A 26,408-nucleotide genomic window follows, 5' to 3' on the forward strand; every position below is an offset into this window, starting at 1 on the left:
TCAGAATAGCCAGCTTTTTTACTTTTGATCACAGAGTCTTTGTTCCACTTGCAGTCTAGGTGAACTCGTAATCGCTCTAAACATATTACAGGATGATATACATTAGACGTTATTCGTTACCGTAATATATCATGTATAATAGTAATAATGTTAGTACAGATATTGTCAACAAACCCGAAGACTGAATTGTTCAGTATTACGTATCTCATTTTTAATTCGTCTTGAATATGGTGAAGTAGATATTCAATCTAAAATTCCTCGATTCTAAGTAGATGGCCAATATTAATTAGGCAGTGTGAGATCATTCATAGATTTTGTGTAAATGCATATGAAACTTCATTCACGTAAAAACATCGTTATGTACCTTGTTGGTTTACTCGTTAACGCAAACGTATCCATCTTTATCCATTCAGCTGTACATTACATCGATCTCTGAGATTCTATAGTTGATATTTCAACGAATATTTTTGCAATATTTGGGTGTCAAGTTAGTGGGAGCCATTAACGAGGGAGGAATTATTTGACATCTTAAGAATTTGTATACTACCACCCTAATGTGTAATGTTTGATTGTTCGTTGAAACATACTTTCACAACTGGAAATTCCCATTGTCGTGACAAAATATGTGATAGAATTTGAGCAGGATCGCTTGCCGTCTTCTCTACACTCCTCTCCACTTTGCTTTCTCATTTTTCGTTCTAAATGTCTGTGTGGATAAGCGACTGCTCCAGACAAATTCTCACAATGTATTCGTAGTTTTGCTTCTTGTTATCACCGTCACACGAACAGGACTTATCTAAATAATATACCGAGTTAAATGGAACGTTTATATTATAACATCTTTGTACGATCAGACTGTAGACAGACAAGGAACCATTAAAATCGTATCACTTCGTGTAAAACCATACAATGATTATGACATTGGATCAGCTGAACTCTTCAAAATCAGAAATATAGTTAAGAAATGATTTCGAAGTATTGAATACTCGAATACTTAAATGACAAATGGTTTGCACTAAACAAACTGAAAAAGTATATCAGAGTGGGTTTTTGTGTATATGATAGTAAGTTTAATAGTTGAGATCATGAACCAATTCAAGCTAGTCCATGATGGAAACGTGGAAGCACTCAACGGCCATTTCATTTTACTGTTCGACTACTCAGCGTTTCTTATCGACAATCCAGTCTCGCGTGACTCGATCCCATGACCTATGTTTTATGCTACTTTTGTTTGTCCGTATCAGTAATATGAAACAACGACCAGAAATGGAATGTCTGACGACAGAATGTTGATAATAATGAACTGAACAGAACAGATATGGATGCATAAAGGGATTGAGAAAAAGATGAATTACGAAAGATGTCAAGGACAATTAATAGAGAATTCGCAAATCAACTCCTTATGAAAGGACTTAAACACTACAAACCAACTACCGTTTATACATTTTTAAACAAGTGTCCGGTAAGGTTTCAATAAACATAGAACAATCAAATCAACTACGAATAACCATGAGAATTTAAACTTCAGTGGTTTGATTGGTTTGAAAGAATCAATTTCGGATGTTCTTGTTTGAAATATAATCCATTAAGTGTTATCATTCAACCGCACCTTAAATTCTACCTATTGTATTCTAGAATTCTGTTGTAATTACTGATGTTCTATTACCTTTACATTTTGTGACATAAATGTTATTCTCATTTCAACATATTTCTATTCAATCATTGTGTTGAACACCATACTATCCAATGAATAAGTTAATAGAGATGTTTTTCTTGAATATCGTGGTTACCCATTCCAGCAATCAAGATGTCTCAACACGTAACGTGTTTCACTTGTAACTGCTGATATTTAAATGGAGATTGTTAGAATCGATGAAAACATAAGAACCGGAAACTTGCTGAAATTCTATTAGTAATACCGATCATAATTTTATAAATTAGGGTCAATTATAATATTTTCTGGTATTAGAAATGTGATGAAACAAGAATTTAACATGAACATTTAAGAACGATTATATAACCAGCTTCAAGTTGTAGTTCATGCAGTTATAGTGAGAAACCGTTACTAGAGTAGTCCAATCTGTGTTGTCTACCTCAGACAATGGATTGAGGGTTCAGAAAGACCATCGATCGATATAAGATAGACATTAACGCTATTGGATACCTGAATTTTAACAGTTGAATTTGAGAGAGAATGATAACCACACTACTATGTGAAGTCTGGAAGCATTAAACGGCAATCCCTTCACATGGATCTATTCCCGACCATCAGTTGCACGTCGATAAGCAACCTTCATTGAGCGCGCCAACTGTTGTATTGAAAATACAATGCTTACTAAAATCATCTATATTCATATCTTATAAAATATTAACCCAACTGAGTAATTTACTACAGTGAAAGTCGCATCTTCTGTAACAATTTCTTCTTGCCTGTAAACTGGCGTGCTTCATGTAGCAAACCGTTATTTGAGAATAAATTATTATAATTTTGATCATGACTATATACGTTTTCAAAGCAAATATCTTTTAACATATATATAAATTTCTTATGAAGTATTGTCGTCTACAAGGATCATAATAATATTCTGTATATTTTAACAGTCGAATTTAAGAGCGCATATTAACTACATCACGATTGAAAATCTGGAAGCATAGAAGAGCAGCACCAGTCAAAGTATGAGATATTCAGAAGTGCGCATCCACGAATTCAGACGCCGAACCCGAACTTAGGATAATTGGTCTCGTCCTCATTCATTGTCTGAGTGGAATAACTGTCTCACATTGATTGAACTCCAATGATCAGGGCTTCTCGTCACAACTCCAGGAAATTCGCCTCATGTATAATAATTATTCTAATGACAATCATTATTTTCATATAATCCTTACCTAAGTAGAGTAATCTAAATTGAAGATGGATGACATCACGAAAATCACATCACCATTTTCAAAACTATCATATTACACTTGACATTGTAATCCATTAGAACAAAATACAGGCATGTAGTTAGTTTACACACACACAAACACATTTTTAATTGAATCGATACTTAAATAACAATAAACACAAAGCCAAAATTGTTCCTTTCGGTCCAGAGTTCAACTTCATAAAGTAACGAAGAAAATACAAACGAACAAACAAACGAGAAACGGACTTTGTGATTTCTATCTAACCATTTATGTAATGTTGAAACTGGAATTGGAATATACAACTTTCAGTCTTGTTGATATCGTTTTTATATTCGTGTTGATTGATAAATTTAAAAAGAACATGACATACAATAATATGGCTGCCAGTGAATAATTTGGATAAAAGAGAAGATATCTTGATTTGCCAACAGTTAAATAACTTATAAATACTGTTATCTGTAAAATCAATAAATAAAAGATGCATCAGTTTGCAAAGTGACTATTGGAAAACATAATATTAAGAGGGATTGCGCCCCCAAATACCCTAATCTATGGCCCAGGCTAGCGAGAGTTAGCTATTTCTCTCTCTCTCACACACTTCAAATGCTCTTATATGACCACGTATATAAAACCACTGTCAGGAAAGTGCTACTCACTGTCTTCTCTTATCGATCGTATTGTTTACGAAATTGAGAGGACAAAAAACGAACATCAGGTGCTTTAACCGGCTTGGTGGAGGATTAGAAAACGCTTATTTCAAACCAATAGTGCACATAGGCTCCATTATCCAGAAGGAACTAGTGGTATATGAACCAATCATTGTCACAGGCTGCCATGCTACTCTATCTCTTGACGTTGCTCCACTGCCTTGTGCATCAGACCATAAGGTCGAAAGCTCCGAGTGTTGCCCGCAAAGAAAAATACCTGCTACCGTCCGGGCACCAGAGTTGTATCACTCTGCTCACACAGATCAAGCGACTTTTGTGGGTCATATGTATTCGGTACCCTGCTGTACAAATATTTGTGTTCAAATAAACAAATAAATAATAACCATTGCAACTTGATCAGCGTGAAGTTTCTTGTTCAAATAGTTCGTTTTGTGTCAGCGAATTTCGAATGTAAAAATATTCCTGTCTTTATTCATGTAGAATGGAAATGTGTTATTGAATGATGTTGAAATGTAAATACAATTAGTCACTTTTATATACGTTTTGACGGGGTAACGATAATGCGGAGTTGATCTGAAAAATGTGATATATTTGCCCTATGCATTTCGACCGAGATCATGAAGCGATTGATGGTAGACCACCACTGAAAATCTGGTTTCACTGGACAGTCGTTTAGTTCAGTCATAGGACTCCTCGACAGTTTACATACACAATAACACACGTGGCATTGAAACCGAGGACCTTTGCAATTGCTCGCGAGCGCTTAACCTTTAGTCTGCTGAATTGGCATCGAACGACGTAAATGCCTGAATTCTATCGATCCATGATTGGTTGCACAACCCTTCATCCATTTTCTAAAGTAGATACCTGTGTCTAACCGACAAGAATTGGACTCTATTTGTCATCACTGTTTCTCATCAGAATGATTTGTCACTCAGAATATCAATGTCTGTTTACATGGGACCATATCATGTGTAAGTCATTTTCAGTAGAGTCCTCAGTAAGGTATTGTCGAATTCATTTAATAAATGGTTCACTGCTACTTCAAAGTGATCATTATATCAATAAAAATGTACATAAATTTAACTCACAATGAACAATGATATTTGTGCACCTATGTAAACACCCATCGCTCCATGCTGAAAAAGGATGATTCAGTGAATTCATTTTCACAATTTGACATTAAGTTTACATTATTAAAACATGACTAGGTTGGATTTATTTAGTGTGTACTTCTGTAAGATGAGCCAATTCAGTCGCGTTTATCTTATATCGGATTAGGCAAACCCAGTTCACCTCTCTTTATGTTACCTCGTGGAGGGTGGGACATATCTGCATATATTGATGCCAGGGTTCGTCCTATATCAGCCTAAATTATTACTTACTTGGTCACGCCTGTTACTCCTAATAGAATATAGGTCGCAGACCATCATTCTCCAACCCACTCTATCTTGAGCCTTCTTTTCTAATTCCATCTAATTCTTGTTAATTTTTCTCACGTCTATCTCCATTTCCTGGCGTTATATATTCTCTAGTCCTACTCTTTATCTTTGACCTTGAGGATTCCATGTGAGGGCTTATCTTGTGTCACATGTGAACAGAATGATCTGTGGATTTGATCTCTAGACTGTTATACGATATCAATATTTATGGTTATTTTCCTTTGTCGACATGACCTTCTCCTTCTGATAATCTGTTCGACATCGCAACCCAGTTGACAGGTCTCCTATCTCAAGCACATGACCACATCGTTACATGATATCAATCATACCAACAGAATACCCTGCATATCATCTAAGTTTACAAGTTCAGCTGTCATGACACTTTGAACTTTTGATCAATTTTACTCGGAATTTAAATGTTTAGAGATGTTGGTTCCTTACTAACTAGATGAGAGTGAACAGATTGGAGTTTGGAACTACCATATAATATGATGGTGAACATTTGTAATTGTTATGAAATAAAACTAGATTCAGTCAGGATGATGTAATTTAAGGATCAAATAATTCAGCTCAAAATAATACCTTGCACTGATTGAAAACACTAAGCAAAACCGCCACTATCACAATTACAATGGATATAACCAAAAAGAATATTAGAATACTCATTAAGTGATCAAATAAATCTGTCTTAATCGCTGCACCAAACAGTAATGCACATGCGAATAACACCAAACTGTTTCCAAAGACTGCAAGTTTGACTAGAGGATTTAACTGTGTAGTCAAAACTCCTAATGCTGTTGACATGCAAACAGACTGAAAATGAGAAAGAATATCATAGTTTTAATGGAAAATATATTCATGTATCTGTGCTTGCATTGTATATAATTGCTGATAATAACGGTTACTGAAGGTATGAGTTCTTTTTCTGAAAATGACCACTTCAAGTTTAAAACAATTAGATTTCTGATGTATCGAAAATTTATTCTTTGAAAGCACTTGCGGTTAGACTTTAACACTGTTAAACAGCGGCTCAGTGTTCTAGAGGTTAAGCGTTCGTGCACGATACCGATAGTGCCTTTGCTCGAACCATGCGAGGGGTATCGAGTATGAGCACTGTTGTGGAGTCTCACAGTACAATTAAATTGCCGTTCAGTGTTTCCAGGATTTCAATTGTGGTCTAAGATCAATTGGTTCATGAGGCCAATCAAATACGTAATAATCTCCACAATCACAACTCTAATTTAGAAATTGAGAAAATGAACCTCAATTAACAGATCTCTTAATTCTGCAATGGATTGATCACCAAGATTAGATACGTATTCACATAATTCTGTGAGAAAGTGTGAATGATGTGTTAGGCATGACGATTTGATAAGAAGATTATAATACTAAGTGATATAGCATATAAGATAGCCACAAAATGTTATGCAACTTGTACGGGATGAGCGTAAATATAATGACTTGTAGGATGAACAATTTACAACCGAATAATCGTGTGAATGTTGAGAATCGCTGACAGAATGATTTAAGGTGTGAGTGAGGAGATGAGTGTTATGATCGCTACTCGATTAACGCAGAATGCAGTATACAACTAAGAAACTAGGAAGTATAGAACCTTCACAGTCTCAAATCACAAGACAGAAGAAAGCTGGAGAAGCATTTGTTGAGTGAGAACCAAAATATAGGAAACGTCATGGATATTTATAGATATTAGCATTTGTTATATGAACATATTAGTTCAGCCAATTCTTGAAGACGCATATAATGATACTGTCCAATACTAGCATGCCACGTTGATATTATAAATAGCTTCATCCTATACTGATTATATGGAATCTCTTAGGCTCCTATAAGGCCTTTGGATGCCTTAGTGTAATCAATTAATATCGGAAGACTTTATGAATAAAATCATGGAGAAGTGATGAGTAATTAAAAAGGGAGAGAGATTTTATAGAATTCAAAATCACTGGATTAAAAATGGAATTACAGCAGTAATAATAGTGGGTCTTTAAAGATGCGACACAGTCAATCAGGGTTTATTCGCTGTATGGTGCAAGATTCTGTGATTTAAAGAAGGTGAATACCTTCAGTAACTCAAATCTCAATAACATAAGAAGCGAACGAGATTTCCCGTTCAACTCATTGAAATCCAATTAAAGAAAATTTTATGTGATCGTCTCTTCGTTTGCTTTTAGTAAATCTAATTCATAAGACATTCATTACTCATTCTCATCACACTCACATCGAGAAATCAGACAGAATGACACAATTCTCCTTCTGCACTTACATCCACAAATAAATGCTCCAGCATCGTAGAGTGATAACCGAGCTGAATCAACTCTCTTCTACTTTAGACATGAAACAAAACACTAGAACCGGTGACAACCAACATCAAATCACTAGTCAGAATCTAGTGTTCACTTTGTTTCACTTTACATAAATTTAACTTCGATCAGGAAGGTGAAACTGACTAGATGTGATTCCTTTTCTCACATTCAAAGTCAGGTTACCTTGGTATGCAAGTTATTCTTCATTACATAACTTACAGAGGTACTACGCCTGTCATGTACAAGTCTTCGCTCGTTCCCTTTAGTGAAGCACGGTATATCGATCTATTTGCAATTTACGAACCCAAATTAACAATAACACCAAATTCCAATTCAGATGCCAAAGCTCATTCGCAATTTACAAATAGCCGACCCAAATGTCGTTCTAACAACAATAAATATAACAATTACAAAACAAACCTTCAATTTTGTAAGTTCACGGAGCAAAATACCATACCCATGACAAAGAGGGATCAAAATGTCCGAAAATAACGACATAAACAAACGAGTTCAAAAGTTAAGTAAAACAAATACCAGAAGAGGATTTGTGGAGATTGTAGTAATTTCAACAGTTAAGTTTATGAGTCATTTGAAGCAAGACCACCATCGAAAACCTGGGACTGCTGGGCGGCTCAGTGGTCTAGTTGGTTAAGGGCCTGGCGCGAGACTGATTGGTCCTGGGTTTGAATCCCGCGAGGTGAAGTCATGGATGCGCGCTGCTGTGGGGTCCCGTGGTAGGAGGAACCAACCGTCCAGTGCTTCCAGGTTTTCCATGGTGGTCTAGCTTCAATCGATTCATGATCTCAACTGTTGAAATTAAAACAAATACACCCCAAAACACAGTAAATTTATTAATATACAATAAAAAGTTTTACTCAGTAAAATGTCCTCGTTTCTCCCGTAACAATGCCTATGAATGAAACCCCTGATATGTCTATCTCAACAGACCGAAGATTTAAATCAGTCAGGATCTCGCTTTTCAAAACCTCTTCAGTCACATCTGATCATTATTTACAAGCAGTACTCTTACTCTCACTTACATACCTTGGATTATTTTGGATTATATTAAACAGACTAACAAAGTAAATGTGAAAAAAATATCAGAAGTTCTTACGTAAACAATTACAAGCGCGAGATTAAGTAGATAATTTTCATCTATCTTCTTCACGACGGCAATCAATAAGAATATCACAAGTGCAATCAAACTACAATAGAAAACAGAAATAACTATTGAGCATTACTTGTTTAGCTCCGACTGTAACTCTTCTAGGGCTGCTGTCGGTCTCAAATCCGGGTAAAAGAGAAGGATTGGGAGTAGTGTCGACAACTCCATCTCGTACGAATCAACCTTGCTATGTACATATATAAGTAAGCAGTTCACAACATGCCGAAAAATAACAATCTGAGGATGATAGTTGGCCGTTTTATTCGCACACACAACAATCAAAGCATTCCGTTAAAGTCAATTGTATCGCTTTCATAACAAGAATAATAATTATTGAAATACAAAATCCTGATGTACATCGTAACCAGTTTATTTTATGTATTGTTTTGTTATATGCCAATGAGTAGAAAATTGTACTTCTTATGTTTCGTTGCTTTGAGCCGTCTCTTTAGAGCAAACAAATAACCGTAATAGAATTAGCACAAGTTGAAATAGTACAGTGCATAACGACTGTCAGGAATAGAATGTAGTTCAGTGTAAAAACTAGAAGGAAAGAACAGGAGCCGAATGCGATTGATATGAAAATCCAGGAGCAATGATATCTGAGACGATGGACTGATAATTTCAATGAAAAAAACAAGTTTAGACAACAGATTCATATTTTGAAAATAAATTATTTAATGTATTATTCTCAGATTTTGATGAGATATTCCGTAATTTCGTGTTCATATGCATTAGAATGCCACCATTTTTTTCCTGTTCACTACAATACTATCCAGGTGCCCAGATCGAAGCAGGTTGTTTTCTTAGGGGGACACATCAGGAGCATTTGATCTAATGATGAGGTACACAAGTCAGTGAAGCAGTGTCAGGAGATGTATCCCTTTGGTAGCTGGAGAAGAACTGTTGATTTATACGCGCTTTTTTCTCACAAAATCCTAGAATCAGTGCTCACCATTTGCTTGGTTTGAGGGTTTTCCGACTTCCTCTACATCCACCAACCCGGTTAAAGCACTAGATATTCTCTTCTCGTCCTCTCAGTTTTGTAAACAACACCCGTGGTGTGAGAAGTCGGTGATCAGGACCTACCATGCAGTTTCTGTAAACGCATGGCCATGTGAGAACTTATGGGGAGGGAGATAGAGCTAACCCCACATGTGTGACATTGGTAATAAGAAGCCAAACTTAGGTTACGTTGTAGGGATTTGTCTCAATCAATCGTTTATCGAGACAGAGATTTAGGATGAGAAGTGGTTAAGCGATATGAACAGGAGAGGAGAGGAGTAGAAAATGCAAGTGAGCCATTTCCAATATTATCACATATTTTCAAGATACTTGATATTCAGTTTGTTCAAAATGTGATATTTCAATTTATCACTATAATGAGTTTCTCCAGATGTGGAAGTATGTTTCAATGAACAAGTAAACATTACATATCAAGGAGGTGATATACATATTTGTGAACTCTCATCGATTGAATTCTACTTCTTTAATGCCTTCCATTAACTTGATGCCCAAATATCGTGCAACTATTCTTTCAAATAGGAAAAGAACCAACATGACATTTGTTATAACATAAACATCGAGAAATACGACATTGACCTAGTTCACACCAATCATGAAAATTCGGAAGAAACGTCGCATCTGGAATCTGAAGGTCGATATAATGTACAGCTGAATGGATCAAGAGTGATACTTTTACGTGTGTACGTGAACGAAGTTTCATGTACATTCACATAATATTTATGAATGATCTTACACAGCCTGCTTAATATCTGCCATCTACTAAGAATCGAAGAACTTCATACTGAATATGTACATATTAATTCCAGATGGAATATTGAGAGAAACGTTTGATGTATATAACCATTGTTCTAGTATGTGAGGTGTTACGTCAGAGCATATTGTAGCACACTACTACGTTGTGATTATTCAATCGTGTGGTTTGTCCTTTTTATCCTTCTTCAATATGCTTTTGTGACTAACTATAATTTTTTACTTGACACATCATAGAACAGTAGATGATTTCGTTCTGAATCAGATACAGCTTATACTAGAATCACACGAACATTACAGTACCGGAGTTACTTTGAAATTTTGTTGGAAATTTTCGGTGATTAATCATCAACTTACATCTATTTGACAGTTGAATGCATGAGTCAGTTGAAGCTAGACCAGTATGGAATACCTCGATGCATTAGAGGACCGTTTCGTCCTAGTGTGATATTCTTCAGCAAGACGCATCCACCATCCCGCCTCGTGAGATTCGAACGCAGAACCACTCTGTCTCTCATGCGAACGCTTATTCTCCAGGCCACTAAGCTGGCATCCAGGAGTAGAAAACGAAGTTTGCTTCCAGCGAGTACATCATTCTCATTCATGATTCTACTAGTATATGATCAACTTACACAAACAATTCATTTCATGATCTGGGTTTATAGGCTATATTAAATGGAACATTTCTGTATCATTCATCATTCATCAATAATCTCCGCGAAATACCCTGGTATGGCCGAGGATTGGGACAGTTAGCTTCCCCTCTCGAAAGTCTCATATACTCTATTCACTGCTTTCTTGCCAGTGGAATGTTATTTACAAAACTGCGAGATCGAAATGAATGTGCGGCGCTCCGGGTGTGGCTCCGTAAGAAAATCACGTGCTTCGATTTGGGCACCAGCGCTGTACCCTAGCCCGCACACAAATCGATTGAGTTGTATGGCGCATATCTATTTGATTCCTCCTTCTACTGATATTTATGTTTTCCAATAAATAATAATAATAAAAACGGTTTTCTGTCAAATCGCATTTGTACTCTATGACTACATTGCGTGAACTGTTTGTAGAGATCAAACTCCTTGTACAACATGTCTATCTATCCAATTAGATTACACAGCGAATAGTGTCAATTAAGTGAATCACATAAATCATAATTATTGGTAGTCTATTGAAATGAATAAACAAACATACAGAATCTAATCAACAATCGAATTCAACAAGCTTCTCAGATTACTGCAGATTAAGTACAAGTACATTTGTCATTTGATTCCGTCGAGTAGAAACGTCATACATAAATTATCCTATTCTAAACACAAGTAAAAGCATATTTGTAATGATAATAATCATTTACATCATTCACAATTGAAACGTACAGCGAGACTATAATTTATGGACGAACCAATCACGTATGAGATAACAGATCTCGGATTTTGGCGCGAAATTCACTTACCTACTTGGCAAAATATGGTTTTCGCATTACAGCTGATATCACTTCGTGATGAAAAACCTAAATCCAATCCTCAACCTTGACCATCAAATAGAAATCAAAATTCCATTTACTCACACTGGTTTACAATCTTCACTTCGTTCTAGTTATTGAGTGGTAAGTCTCAAGGTCACTTCAGCTTCCCTTAAAGGTCATCTGTAGATTGTAGTCTCGCCGAAGAGTACTTCAAGTTCTCAACTACCATCATTGAATGAATATTCCATTGAACGATCCATTGTAGCTTCCAAACTGTTAGTCATGATTTATGTCATATATGTGGAGGTATAACATCTTTACATGCTCTTGTCAACGTTACTACATGGGAATTGACATTAAGTATATCCATCTATTATTCAAAGACTAAATGAGGATTATTACCTCAGTATGATGAGTGAGACTAATGATTTAGAGTTGATTTACTGTCAGGATGTAGATTTGGGGTTTTCATCAATACTAACATCAGTTAACATGTGAAAACGGTATTCAGACAAGTGGATGTATGAATTCCACGCTTAAATGCAAGACCCGTTGTCCTAAATCTAATTGATTCGTCCATAAATGATAATCTCGCTGTTTTTGTGATTTTATGCACTGTATTTAGTCATTATTGTGCTTTCGTTTGCATACCAGTCATTCTCTGTTCTTTATCTCTTATTTTCTTAACCATCCGCCCCCAGATATTTTACTTCCGGTTACTGGCACAGACTACTTATATCTGTAGACATCAGTACCACACACTACCCTCACCCATATCCTTTTAAAGCATTTAGTTGTATACGCCTGTTTTCTCATTCATTACAATACATTTAGTCATCCATCACATTTATGATGAAACTTTCATATGATAATTTATTGTTTATTCTAGGAAACAAATTTGGAAGTAATACTTGCCATGATTGAAAATCTTGAATGGAATTCCATTGATGAAGTCAACATGATGAATCAGATGGAACATGTTAATCGTTTACTAATTGTATCCACATATGCCCTAATGGTAGATTATCCTTCATCAATCATAAAATCATTCCCATTTATAGGTGTTAATGATTCTTATAGCACAAATTTTATTCACATTGATTGTCATATTATTCATGTCATTATCGTAAATAGTTTGATCAATAAATGTTCTCTTTTTTGTTTTGTTTCCATAGTTATCAATCAAATTTTTCAATTGCATCATTGATACAGACAACGGCTAGTGGTTTATTTGTGTATGTAATATACGTAAAGTTTTTTGATGACACAATCATGGTGATCACATTTATTGATTTTATTGAATATATATTTTTATATATTGTTACTACATTATACATATTGTATAATTGCCAAGTGATCATTATAAGACACTTAGGGTTTGAATATTGACTTAGATTGCCTCTAGAGTGACCTTAGGAATATTGAATGTATACTTACCTACTTACTTTAGCCTGTTACCGACCAGCACTCTTTAACCCAATCTGTCATGAAGTTTTCTTCCTTGTTTTATTCAATGGTTGTTCATTCTTCTCATGTCCGACTCCATTTTTCGGCGTGATCTGTTATTTGTTCTTCCTCTCCTCACTTGATGTTAAAGATTCCACGTGAGAGCTAGTCTTCCGATGCAGTTAGATGCTTTCCTCAATGGGCATTCAATCCACTTCTAGCACTTCTTCCTGATTTCTTCCTTCTCCGGAATACGGTTTGTTCTCTCCTACATTAGGTTGTTGTTAATAGTGTCTGGCAAACGGATCCGAAGTGTTTTGTAGGGACTTTCGTCGTTCTCCAAGTTTCCACCCCATACAGTAGAACTATCTTAATGTTATATTGAGTTCGAGATGTTCTTCAGTTGTAAGTATGCTGCTCTTGCTTTGCCGATCCGCGACTTCACATCTGCATCAGATCCACCATGTTCATCAATGATGTTACCCATATATGTAAAGGGTCTTGAGACTATCCACCTAATAACTAAGAATGAATGTGAGTTATAAACCAATATATTGAATTAAATTTAGGGTTTTCGTTACGAACTGATATCAGTTATAATACCGAAACTCTATTTGGTCAGATAGATGAATGAATTTCGCGTCAAAATCCAAAATCTTTTATCTTATGTCTGATTGGTTCATCCATAAATTATAGTCTCACCATTAAGATCGCATTGTGTCCAGCAGTCATAAGTACTACATTCCATTCTATGAATGAAAACCATTGTGTACTCTTTACATCAAACTGCTAACGTTTTCTTATCATTTACAATAAATCTGTAACTTACTAGTAGTACGATCTGCTTAGAATCCACTTATACTAATAATGAATGGCCAACAGTATAACAAAAAGAAAGATTAATATCAGAAGGACTATTTTGTGGATATTATAGTCATTTCAGTGATTGAGATAATGAGTCATTTGAGGCACTAGATGACCGTTTTGACCTAGTGTGAAAATTCCCAGCAGTGCGCATACACGATCCCAACTCGCAAGATTCAAACCCAGGATCTATAGGGTGAGATAGTAAATCGCTGAAGACAATGGTGTACAGTGATGCAATTTCGTGGATTAGTTGAAGTTAGACATTATCATCGTTGGATGCCGGCCGGTTCAATGGTCTATAGGTTAAGCGTTCACGTGCAAGACCGATAGGTCGTTGATTCGGATCTTGAGAGGTGTGATCTTGAATGCGCCCTACCAAGGAGTCCTACACTAAATTGAAACGACCGCCCATTACTTCCATGTATTTCCATGGCGATCTAGCTTCAATCGACTTATGAATTCAAGGAATAAATTACTGTAATATCTATAAAAACCCTTTTCTCATCATATACATCACTTTTCTTTATTTCTGTTCTATTTCGCAGGTTGATCGCACTTGTGATCGCATTATTAATTTGTTTTGTAAAGAAGATAAATGAGACATTTCCAGAGAATGTCACTCTTGCTATTGCTTATGTAAGAATTGCTAAGAATCTTTTCTTTTTCATAATAAATGAACATTTATTCAGGTTCACCTACATAATACAAGAAAAATTAATTTAAAGTAAGTCGATGAGAACACCAGTTTTGCAGAAAATTCGATGTTCACGCGACCGTTTGAAGTCTTTAGTTGATAACACACAAAATGAAGACAACTACAGTCTATCACTAGTAGTGGTAGTAGTAGTGTAGTAGTAGTAGTATGGCAGTATTAGTAGTAATAATAGTAGTAGTAATAGTCGTAGCAGAAGTAGTAGTATAGTGGTAGTAGTCGAAGTAGTATGGTAGTAGTAACAGTTGTATAATAGTAGTTGTAGTAGTAGTAATAGTAATCTCGTGTAAAACAATAACTAACAAATAATCATGATGATGCAATAAGTAGATTATTTAGTGTGACGAATATTGATAAAAGATTCCATAACTTCTATATATTCTCTTCATCATACTTTCCACTTTATTAATGGTATTATCTATGTTGATGCTCACAGAAAATTCACGTTCCAACTTGATAATAATCCTAGTCGACTGTACTAGCGTACCATTTACTCAAACTATTTGCTACATATTGATCCATATTACGATGTGTAATGATATAGATGACAGCTTCCTGACTGAACCCTTTTAAATAACTATTGCTATGTTGAAGTTCGCATGTACATGAAAGTCTACAGAAAGAGAGAGAGCAAGGACAGAGTCGTATTCAGATGTTGGTTTTCTCCGATTCTAGTCGATGGGTTCCGTTTTTGAGATGAAAGGTAGTTGGCCCAGTTTGGTTATCAATATGTTTTTCTTTAAAATATGATCAGGATATGAGATGCTGCATCATTTCACTAGTTGAAATCCATCTATGGATGTCACTGTAAAAAAATTGTGTCATTCTGTCCGATTTTTTATGTTGGTGTGATAAGAATGAGTAATGGATGTCTAATGAGTTCGATTTATTGAAAGTGAACAATGAAACGACCAGTTAAACAATCTCTATAATTGGATTTTATGGAAGTGAACGAGAAATTATGCTTGCTTGTTATTTCATTTTAGTTGTAGGAAGTACTCTTTTTTTAAAATCTGTAATTTAAAGCTAACAAGTCATCTGTTATCAACAGTTATTAAAACCATATTCCATGAGGCTAATCTGTTAATTATTAGTATATGGTCGTGGAGACTGTTGAGTTTTGATTGAGATCATGAATGAATCAATGTTTGATCACAGTTGAAAACCTCACGTTTCCGAGAGAGATCGAAGATCCTTGTTTCGAATCCAACATGCGGGATCACGGATGTTCGCTATTGAGGAGTCTCATACTAAGACGAAATGGCCATCTAGTTTCTCAATGAGGGTCTAACATTTACTTATTCGTGATCTTAATCAAAAGTCTGTGAATGTTAAACTTTATCGTCAAGACACATCTACATAAATCTACCAATTCATCAGCTGTTGTGTAACAAGATAAACAGGCCATAACTAGAGATTATTTACAGCGGTGATTTGACAATTTACTAAATTATTGTTCTACAAAGGTGATAGGAAACAAACTATAGGTTTCTACCATTGAACAAATAATCGATCTTGGTCACTCTAATGATTAACATGATGATTATATGCTTGTTTATAGAATTCATCCAAGTCCACCTGTATCTCAGAGTATGCACATTTACCAATAAGAGACTTACTTACTTACCTACTTACTTACTTACTTACTTACGCCTGTTACTCCTCGTGAAGGAGCATAGGCCGCTCACCAGCATTCTCCATCCAACCCTGTCCTGGGCAATCCTCTCCAGCTCCTTCCAGTTGTTATTCATCCTTTTCATATATGCTCTTATTATCCAACGTAATGTGTTCTTTGGCCTTCCTCTTTTCCGCTTCCCTTCAGAATACAAAGTTAGGGCTTGTCTCATGATGCAGTTTGAGTATTTGCGTAATGTATGTCCTGTCCATTTCCATCGTCTTTTCCTAATTTCTTCTTCAGCTGGAAGCTGATTTGTTCTCCCCCACAAAAGGCTGTTGCTGATGGCATCCGGCCAATGGATGTTGAGTATCTTGCGTAGACAAAAATTTATAAATACTTGTACCTTCTTGACGGTGGTAGTTCTCCAAGTTTCAGCTCCATACAGTAGAACTGCCTTGACGTTCGTGTTGAAGATTCTTACTTTGATATTGGTTGAAAGTTGTTTTGAGTTCCATATGTTCTTTAATTGAAGGAATGCGGCCCATGCTTTGCCGATCCTCGCCTTTACGTCTGCATCTGATCCTCCTTTTCATCGATGATGCTTCCCAGGTATGTGAAGGATTCTACATCTTCCAGAGTTTCGCCATCAAGAGTGATTGGATTGCTGTTCTCCGTGTTGTATTTGAGGACCTTGGTTTTCCCTTTGTGTATGCTGAGGCCTACTGATGCAGAGACTGCTGCTACACTGGCTGTCTTTATCTGCATCTGTTTGTGTGTATGCGATAAGAAAGCCAGGCCACCTGCAAAGTCGAAATCGTCTAATTGGTTGTGAGCTGTCGATTGTATGCCGTGTTTTCCCTCAGATGTCGAGGTCTTCATAATCCAGTCGACCACCAGAAGAAAGAGGAAGGGGGAGAGTAAACAGCCTTGTCTGACTCTGATCCTTACTTGGAATGCAACTGTCGGCTGTCCTCCATGCACAACTTTGCATTGTAGTCCGTCGTATGAGTTCCGGAAAATGTTGACAATCTTCTCAGGAACTCCGTAGTGTTGAAGAGGTTTCTATAACGTCCTCCTATCTACACTGTCAAATGCCTTTTAATTATCAATAAAGTTGATTTGCAGTGACGAGTTCCACTCAACTGATTGTTCAACGATGATCCGTAGTGTTGCAATTTGGTCTGTGCACGACCAATCCTTACGGAATCCAGCTTGTTGATCTCGAAGTTGGGCGTCTACTGCATCTTTCATCCGGTTCAGCAACACTTTGTTAAATAATTTCCCTGGTACTGACAGTAGTGTAATGACTCTGTGATTTTCACATTTGCTCAGATCTCCTTTCTTTGGAATCTTGATGAGGTGTCCTTCTTTCCAGTCCATCGGCATTTGTTCCTCCTCCCAAATCTTCCTGAATAGAAGGTGAGGCATGTTTGTAGTTAATTCTATGTCTGACTTCAGTGCTTCAGCTGGTATGTTGTCGGGTCGTGCTGCTATTCCGTTCTTGATTTGTCTGATGACCATTCTGATTTCTTTCTTCGTTGGTGGGTTGACGTTTATGGGAAGTTCTGTGTGTGCTGCTTCGATGTCCAATGGATTCATTGGAGCCGGCCTATTCAGGAGTTTCTCGAAGTATTCTACCCACCTGTTCTTCTGTTGTTGAATTTCAGTGATTGGCTTGCCTTCTTTGTCTTTGACCGGTCTCTCTGGTTTACTGTATTTCCCTGATAGTTTCTTCGTCGCATCGTAAAGCTGTTTCATATTTCCTTCTCTAGCAGCTTTTTCTGCCGTCTTTGCTAATTCTTCCACGTATTTCTTCTTGTCGGCTCTAATGCTTTTCTTCACTTGCTTGTATGCTTCCATGTATTCAGCTTGTGCTTGGACTTTCTCTGCTCGTGTTCGGCTGTTGTTTATTGCTGCCTTCTTGTTCTTCCTATCTTTGATCTTCTCCAGTGTTTCTGTAGAGATCCATTCCTTATGATGCTGCTTCTTGAGGCCCAGAACCTCTTGACACACTGAAGCTAATGCTTCTTTGATACCTTTCCAGTTGTCCTCCTTAGTAGTTTCTTCTTCCTTCAGTATATCCAATCATGCTTGGAACCTGTTGTTGAGAGCTATCTTGAATTTATTGAGTTTGTCCGTATCTCGGAGGAAGGCTGTATCGAACTTTTGTAGTTCTGGTTGTCCAGTTGTTCTTTAGCTTCATTTTTAAATTGGCCACAATTAGGTGGTGATTTGAAGCTTTGTCAGCTTCTCTCCTGGTTCTCACATCTATTGTCCTTCTGAACTTTTAATTGATGCAAGTATGATCTATCTGGTTCTCTGTGGGGTGATTCGGTGAAATCCATGTAGATTTGTGTATACGTTTGTGCCTCCTATGACCGATTTGTTGAATGCACACGGATTTGCAAATCGTTCACCATTTTCGTTTCTCTCTCCCAGTCCGTGTCGTCCCATGATATCTTCATATTCGGTGTTGTCTATTCCGACTTTGACGTTTAGATCTCCCATCAGAATGATGAGGTCCTGTCTAAGGAACTTCTCTATGATTGGTTGCAACCTCTCATAGAATTGATCTTTAATGTTGTCGTTGCTGTCATTGATGGGTGCATAACATTGGATAATATTCATTAAGATCCCCTCCTTCTTTGTTTTGAATGATGCTTTGATGATTCTGGATCCGTGAGACTCGCATCCTATAAGTGCATTTCGTGCTACTTTGGACAGCATTAGAGCGACTCCCTGAGTTTATGGAGCATTTTCCTCTTCGTGACCGGAGTATAGCAGCATCGCTCCCATAGCTAGCCTTTTCTGTCCAGCTTGCGTCCAGTGGGTTTCGCTGATCCCAAGTACTGCCAAGTCGTATCTCCTCATTTCTGTTACTATTTGACTGATCTTCCCGGTCTCTCACATTGTTCGAACGTTCCATGTACCTATAAAAATTGTTACTCTAGTTGTTAGAATGGGTATCGGCATCGTGGCTTTCGAAGGAACCCGGCTTTCACCATGAAGCGTCATAATTCTTCCAAATGAAGACCTAACTCGCAGGGCAGAGTTAAAATGGTTTGAATTATTTTTTCCGGTAAGCGTTTTTTTAGCGAGTTAGTTTTCTACGGGATGGGGACGTTAACCCCATGCCCAACTCTCCTCCTTTACCCGGGCTTGGAACCGCCAGTAACTCTAGAAGAGCTACAGGCGGATTTCCAATAAGAGAGATGATGATCAATTAAGGTCGTAAATATCAACTGGAAGATTCAAGTAAAACTATAACATGTGAATTAAAACTTCACCTCATTGTACAAGCAATTGACTATCAGGACTCAGTAGATAAGTGGATAACGCGATAATGTTTGAAGACAACGATACTGAGTTTAAGTAACGGGGTGAACATCAACTCTGAGATGGAGATACGTCCAGATGACCAGTGCTGAATAGAACAAAACGCGTGTCCTAGATTCCAGTACTAGCCACTATACATCTTTTCCTAAATATTGTCTATTCCTATTTATAAACTGTACTCTTATTCTTAACAAAGTGTTCCGCAGCATATATGAATGAACGTATTTCGTCTACACCATAATATTCATTCTCATTTACAGTCTGGTTGTATGGCGTTAGCATTAGGAATTTGGTATATGCAATTATATGTTCTTCTAAAAATTGCAGCTTTTGGAATTAGTCTGGTGTTATTTATATGTGCAGTGTTGATTGGTGCAGCGATTAAAACAAATTTGGCGGACCAAATAAAAAGTGTTCTAATATCTATTACATCGATATTTATTACGTTTATAATAGCTGCAATCGCATTCATCTTTTCAGGAATCAAGGTATCCTAATTATTCGATGCATAAACTACGTAATTGTGGTTGAATCCAGTTTTCTTTTAAACGAAAAATTGAACTCATTCATAATCCATTTCAGAAGAGTTTTTAGCGAGACTATGATTTGTGAACGACCTTTGAACGAATCTTAAGTGACCTTGATAAATATTAACCAATCAGCAAACAGAAATTATAGAGTAAAATATATTATACAAAACCAAAGAAATAAAGTATATACACTTCTTACACGTGGTTGGAAAAGTGTTCAGAGGTTCTAAAATCGTAATGCATGCAGTAGAGGGAATCATCCATATAGCTCCATAACATTCGGCCTCTGGAGCCATAATAAAGTCTCAAAAAGTCTATCAACCTCGACCGCACAGCTTCAATATTGTTTGTGTGCACTCCGATTGTTGGCTACACAAAAGGCCACTTGTGGATGACGACACGATGCACGTAACTAAGCATATGTAGGAATCTGTACGCTCTTCAATCATCCATATGTATTGTGCTACCTGGCGGCATCCAGTGTTCCTGGTGTCTTTATTATCCAGTTCTCAATAGTTGTCATAATTTGCCTCAGTTACTAATTATATATAAAGGGTTTTCATCACGAACTGACACCAGCTATAATGCCAGAAACCTATTCAGCCAAATGCATGGAAGACTTTTGCGCGAAACTCCGAGATCTGTTGTCCTATACCTGATTGATTTGTCCAGAAATTATAGTCTAGCTTTTTTTATTTGATACAGCCCCTCAATTATCACGTTTTCCACAAAGTTCCCTGTGAACTGATCGTATGTTAGCATTAAGCACTGAATTTAGCGCCGTGACTTTGAAATCTCTCGAACGCTTCTGATTACCTCGCCCATAAATTAAAGTCTCACCGAGGTTTTTGTGGATATTATACTAAGTTTAAGGATTGAGATCATGAGCTAGGCCACCATGGAAAACCTGTAAGCACTGGACTCACTGGAGACAATGGTGGATGGATCGCTCAATTTCGTGGATTGTTTGAAGTTAACCATTAACACCACTGTATGCCGGCTGATTTAATAATCTAGTGGTTTAGCACTCGAGCGTGAAACTGGTGGGTTCTGGGTTCGAATCTTGCGATGCGGGATCTTGAATACGCACTGCTGAGTAGTCTCACAATATTTATAATCATTGATTGATTCATTGGGACTATTAAAATATATACCATTAGTCAGGTAATTCATAACCGACTACTAAACTTCAATGAACTTTAGCAATCAAACTGTGAGTACAATCGTAAGTTAGGAATACATAATTAACCATACTTCCCGCAACATGTTTTCAATGGGATGGGGCTGCCAATCCCATACTCAACCCTCTTTCTTTATCCGGGCTTGAGACCGGAAGTAACTCTGGAAGAGCTACAAGTGGAGTTGTGTTACTCCACGAGGAGTAACAGGTGTAAGTAAGTAAGTAAATGAGTAAGTATACTTCGTGCATCAAGTTATTACTTGGACAAATAAACACAGAAAGTATGTGTTTGAATTAACTTGTAGATATTCCAGCTATATATTAGAAATGTTGATTATTTAAAAACATTTTCGAACATTTCTGTAGTTCTGTAATGGACGAGAGCATCATTGGTGACAATTGAATGTAATTAAACACTAAATCACTAGTCAGTTCTTCGAATCTCACATGCGGATTTTCCTTGTATAATGTTGAGTAAACCCATACTGAGATGAAACGGCGGTCCAGTAATCCCAGGTTTTCAAATGGCAGTCTAGCTAAGATCAGCTCGTCAATTCAACATTGAAAATTTGTTAATTAGTTGAATGTGAATTTCGCTAATAGTTTAATTTTGTTTTGTAGGTAATAGCTCTGGCTTTCTATATAGCTGCAGTAACATTTTCATTCATTGTAAGTTACATTTATTTATAGTTTACATGGGTACGTAATAATTGGCTTATAGGAAACATAATCTATTGATCTTTCGTATTTCTATAGTGCATGTAAATTGGATATGTCAGTCTGTCAGTCAGTCAGTCAGTCAGTCAGTCAGTCAGTCAGTCAGTCAGTCAGTCAGTCAGTCAGTCAATAACTACGTCGAACTTTGTACCTACGTATATCAGTTCGAATTGCCATGTTGCTAAGTAATGACGTTTTTTCATGGACCCATCAACGTTAGACCACCATTCAAAACCTGCAAGCACTGTATCAAAATCTCCACAATCAAATATTGATAATTATCATGTGCTTACTTGCAACTATCTTCCAGATGTGATTCTTGGAGTTCTAGTGAGAAACTATGATCACTGTAGTTCAACCGTATCGAATTTGACGCAGTTACCCGCCGAAGAAAATCGAAGACGGTCGCGCAATTTGGTAGGTTGGTTGAAATTCAACATAGTTGGATGCCAGATGAATGGCCTAGAGGTTAAGTGTTCGCTCGCGAGGTTGAAGGCACTTGGTTTGAGTCCCGCATACGGGATCGTGGATGCGGACTTCTGAGAAGTCCCATGCTATGACGAGACTACCGTCTAATGCTTCCAGGTTTTCAATGGTGGCCAAACATTGATTGATTCGTGATATCGCTTATAGCTCGATAAACACTGTAACTCTACAATGATAAATTTAAAAATTGTTAGAATTACAGAACAATGCAATTGTTATTATCCATAATGTTCCGGTTGTTATCCATCCATTTCATGTCTACTTGCAATTTCCGACGCAATGTGTACCTTCGTTTACCTCTCTTACTTTTCCAACTAAGCTTTGCCTTGTGATTCAGTTTGATAATTTCCGAAATGTACATCCTATCCACTTCCAACATCTTTTTGTTAATTTCATCTTCAGCTGGAAGTTAGTTTGTCTTCTCCGAAAGTAGGCGGCTTTTGCTGATGGTATTCGGCCAAAGGATATCGAGTATCTAGTGTAGACAATCGTTTATAAATATTCGTACTTTTTTGATAATGGTTGTGGTAGTTCTTTTCGTTTCAGCTCCATACAGTAAAAATATCTTAAGTATGAGTTTTGAGGATAAAATATCTATTATTTGAATTAAGAAAAGTGTTTCGATGTACTGTCCTCGTACAAGCCTTAGGCTGTGGACCTTGTAACGTATTTTACACATAGTGATATTGTTCAATCATCTGACTGTTGAAAAATCATAATATCTATTACTACATCCAAACTTAATAATGTAATACATTCAAATCATTAGATTAATGAACACTTGTAATTTCATAAATCAAGATGGATAGTGGCTAGCAGTTGAATACAGTTTGATGCGCGTTTTGTCATATTTGAGACCCATCAAATAGATGTACCTGAATCTCAGAATTGATGCTCATCCTGTGACTCGAATACCAGTACCATTTGTTTCAAACACCATCATGTTATCTACTTAGCTACTGAGTTCTGATAGCCAGTTGCTTGTGCAATGGGGTGAAGTTTAAATTCATCTGTTATTGCTTACTTGATCTTCCCATAGATTTACATATGTCGATTAGAGTCTGGTCAACTGTAGCCGTAAACATCAATGGAAAGATCCAAGTAAACACTATCAAAAGAATTCAAACTTCAACCTATTTCACAAGCAACTGGCAATCATGACTCTGTAGCTAAGTTGATAACACGATGACCTTTGAAGTGAATACTACTGGGTTCGAGTCACAGAATGAACATCAACTCGGAGATTCAGGTACATGCAGTTGACGAGTCCCAAATGGAACAAAAACGAGAGTCCTGGGTTCCATTACTAATCACTATCCATCTTTGCTTATAATGCATGTGACCTAAGACAATATCGAGGCACTCTTCACACAATGGACATATGTTAATAAGAGAGAGACAGATCAACATCAACGGAAGAATTCAAGTAAACTTTACTCATAACTTCAGTTGAGAAACTCTATTAATTTCATTTCCGGTAACATTTCCTTCATAAAATTACACAAGAAGTATCATCGAATCACGTTTACTAAAAAGGAGTTTCAGTAGACTCGTCTATTTATGCATCCATTATAAAAATAAGAAATCTAGACTTATTAGTGTTTAAAACAGTTAAATTCATGGATGAATCTAAACTAGATCACCATTGTAAACATGGAAGCACTGAATGGCTGTTTCACCCTATTATGAGACTCTTCAACAGTACTCGATCCCAGGACCTTCCATCTTACATACAAATGTTTAACCTCTAGACAACTGATCTAACATAATCATAAATGTGCACTGTTGAAGATTTTCATATTATGCTTTTAGAATTTCAGTGATGCATCTAATTCAAATCAACTCGTCAATTCAACTATCCAAATTACTATCATCTTCATAATGATTCATGTTTCTTTTATTTTACAGATCACAATATTTATCAGTTATATAACTATTGGCAAATTAAGATGTCTTATCTTTTATCCTAATTATTCATTAGCATCTATATTATTATATACTGTATTCTTTAATACCTTAGCAACTATGATTGATATAATTAATATTTGCTCTCGACTACTATTTAATTTTCCATTTTAAATCGATAAGAAAAAACAAAAAACAAAAAAAGAGAAAAACATTGAGAAAAAAAAAGAGAAACTATTCGTCAGTTTGTTGGTTACATTGTTACATTGAACTTTCTTTTTGATAAACTTTTAGATAAATGAAATTGATTTGGGAGTTAAAAATTTCTTGCAAATTGTTTCACGGTTTCAGTTGTGATTGTAAATGTTTAGCATCAAATTAAAGTAGTATGTGACTCGGAGTAGTATACATATACATAATCTCGCATGTGGAGCTCGAACCTAGGACGTTCGGACTCGTAGGCAGACTCTTAAACTGTAGATCATCGAGATGGTATACAACGGTGTTAATGTTTAACTTCAATAATCCACGATATTACACGACCGTTCACTATTGTCGTCAGTGAGTACCTGCCTTGAAAACAAACATGGTTGAATTCCACTGTCCACATGTTTTCACTTATTTATTTATTTCAACACATAAATATTGGTACAATGGCGAACCAAATACACAGGCGTCACACAAATCAGTTGATTTGTGTGTAGACTGCGATACTGTCTAACTTTCCAGACCGTAGCAAGTATTTTTCTTGGGGGGAAACACCTGGGTTTTTCGGCCTAAAGATCTAATCTACGAGGCGATTAATTCGTACAACACTCGTTTGCTTAGAATTTTGAAATGAGAATTTTTCAATCTCCCTAGCTAGACTCTCCGTGTTCACTAACTTGGGTAAATCGCCGGATATTCGCTTTTCATCCTCTCAATTTCGTAAATAACACCCCTGCCATGAGAAGGCAGAGAGTATAACTTCTCTGACAGAGGCTGTGAGAAGGTGAGCTGACTCTCTACACCCTCAGCCGTGCCAGGGAATTCGGGAACAAGTTCCTACTAGAAATCCAGAAATGAAAGTCAGTCACTAGTAAATGACTACATTATAAACTTGCGTAGTTTCAAGAAATTACGCCTGACTGTAGCTGAGCTATAACATTATAGGAATAACATTAAAACGTATTTAATCACAGATTAATTACTTGGAATAGATATTTTTCAAGTAACAAGCGGAGTCAGACAGAGCTGTTCACTCTTCATCTTTCTCTTTTTTCTGGTGTTCGACTAAATTATGATAACCTCGATATGTAAGAGGAAGGCATGGAATACAATGGTCAACTCCGAACCGATTAGAAGATTTGGATTTCGTAGATGACCTGGCCTCTCTATCCCATACACATCAACAGATGCCGATAAAGACAACTAGTATAGCAACAGTTCCTGTATCAGTAGGCATCAACATACACAAGAAAAATAGCAAGATCCCAAAATACAGCACGGAGAACACCAACGTAATCACATTTATGTATTTCGGCAGCATCGTCGGCAAACGTGAAGGATGTAATGCAGATATAAAGGCAAGAATTAGCAAAACAATAGCAGCATTTCCACAGTTGAAGAATATATGGTATCCAAAATGACTGTTCGCAAGCCAACATCAAAGTGAGAATACGGACGCTAAGATAGTTCTACCGTATGGAGCTAAAACTTCGAGAACTACCACAACCATCGTAAAAAATACAAGTATTCAAAACAATTGTCTACACAAGATACTCAATATCCGTTGACCGGATACTACCAGCAACAACTGCCTGCTGTGGGGGGGGGAACAAATCAGCTACCAACTGAAGAGGAAATTAAGAAAACACGTTGAAAG

The 26,408-nt window shown here is 36.7% G+C and overlaps 1 protein-coding gene across 3 annotated transcripts; it reads left to right on the forward strand.

Moving 5' to 3' along the window:
- Positions 1–11,445: 11,445 nt before the first annotated feature.
- Positions 11,446–24,860, forward strand: MS3_00008818 (uncharacterized protein). 3 transcript variants are annotated; one of them, XM_051217159.1, is made up of 9 exons: positions 11,538–11,601; positions 12,637–12,765; positions 12,809–12,873; positions 12,923–12,982; positions 14,606–14,696; positions 14,750–14,784; positions 20,054–20,214; positions 22,058–22,105; positions 24,548–24,860. In XM_051217159.1, the coding sequence occupies exons 2-7, from the start codon at positions 12,664–12,666 to the stop codon at positions 20,064–20,066; spliced, it is 366 nt and encodes a 121-aa protein (XP_051065802.1). In that variant the 5' UTR covers positions 11,538–11,601; positions 12,637–12,663; the 3' UTR covers positions 20,067–20,214; positions 22,058–22,105; positions 24,548–24,860. The 3 variants fall into 3 exon arrangements, with proteins under 3 accessions (XP_051065801.1, XP_051065802.1, XP_051065803.1); XM_051217158.1 differs by lacking the exon at positions 14,750–14,784 and having other exon boundaries at positions 11,446–11,888; positions 19,987–20,214; XM_051217160.1 differs by lacking the exon at positions 20,054–20,214 and having other exon boundaries at positions 14,606–14,784.
- The last annotated feature ends 1,548 nt before the right edge of the window (positions 24,861–26,408 follow it).

The sequence above is a fragment of the Schistosoma haematobium genome, chromosome 6, assembly GCF_000699445.3.
Source record: "Schistosoma haematobium chromosome 6, whole genome shotgun sequence".
In the NCBI taxonomy this organism is placed as follows: Eukaryota; Metazoa; Platyhelminthes; class Trematoda; order Strigeidida; family Schistosomatidae; genus Schistosoma; species Schistosoma haematobium.

What these genes read in the sequence shown, in the direction of transcription:
- MS3_00008818 (XM_051217158.1), top strand. Translation starts at nt 12,664, where the DNA reads ATGATTGAAAATCTTGAATGGAATTCCATTGATGAAGTCAACATGATG. An exon ending in TATCCACATATGCCCTAATG is followed by an intron (nt 12,766 to 12,808) that starts GTAGATTATCCT and finishes TCCCATTTATAG; the next exon opens with GTGTTAATGATTCTTATAGC. An exon ending in CAGTAACATTTTCATTCATT is followed by an intron (nt 22,106 to 24,547) that starts GTAAGTTACATT and finishes TTTATTTTACAG; the next exon opens with ATCACAATATTTATCAGTTA.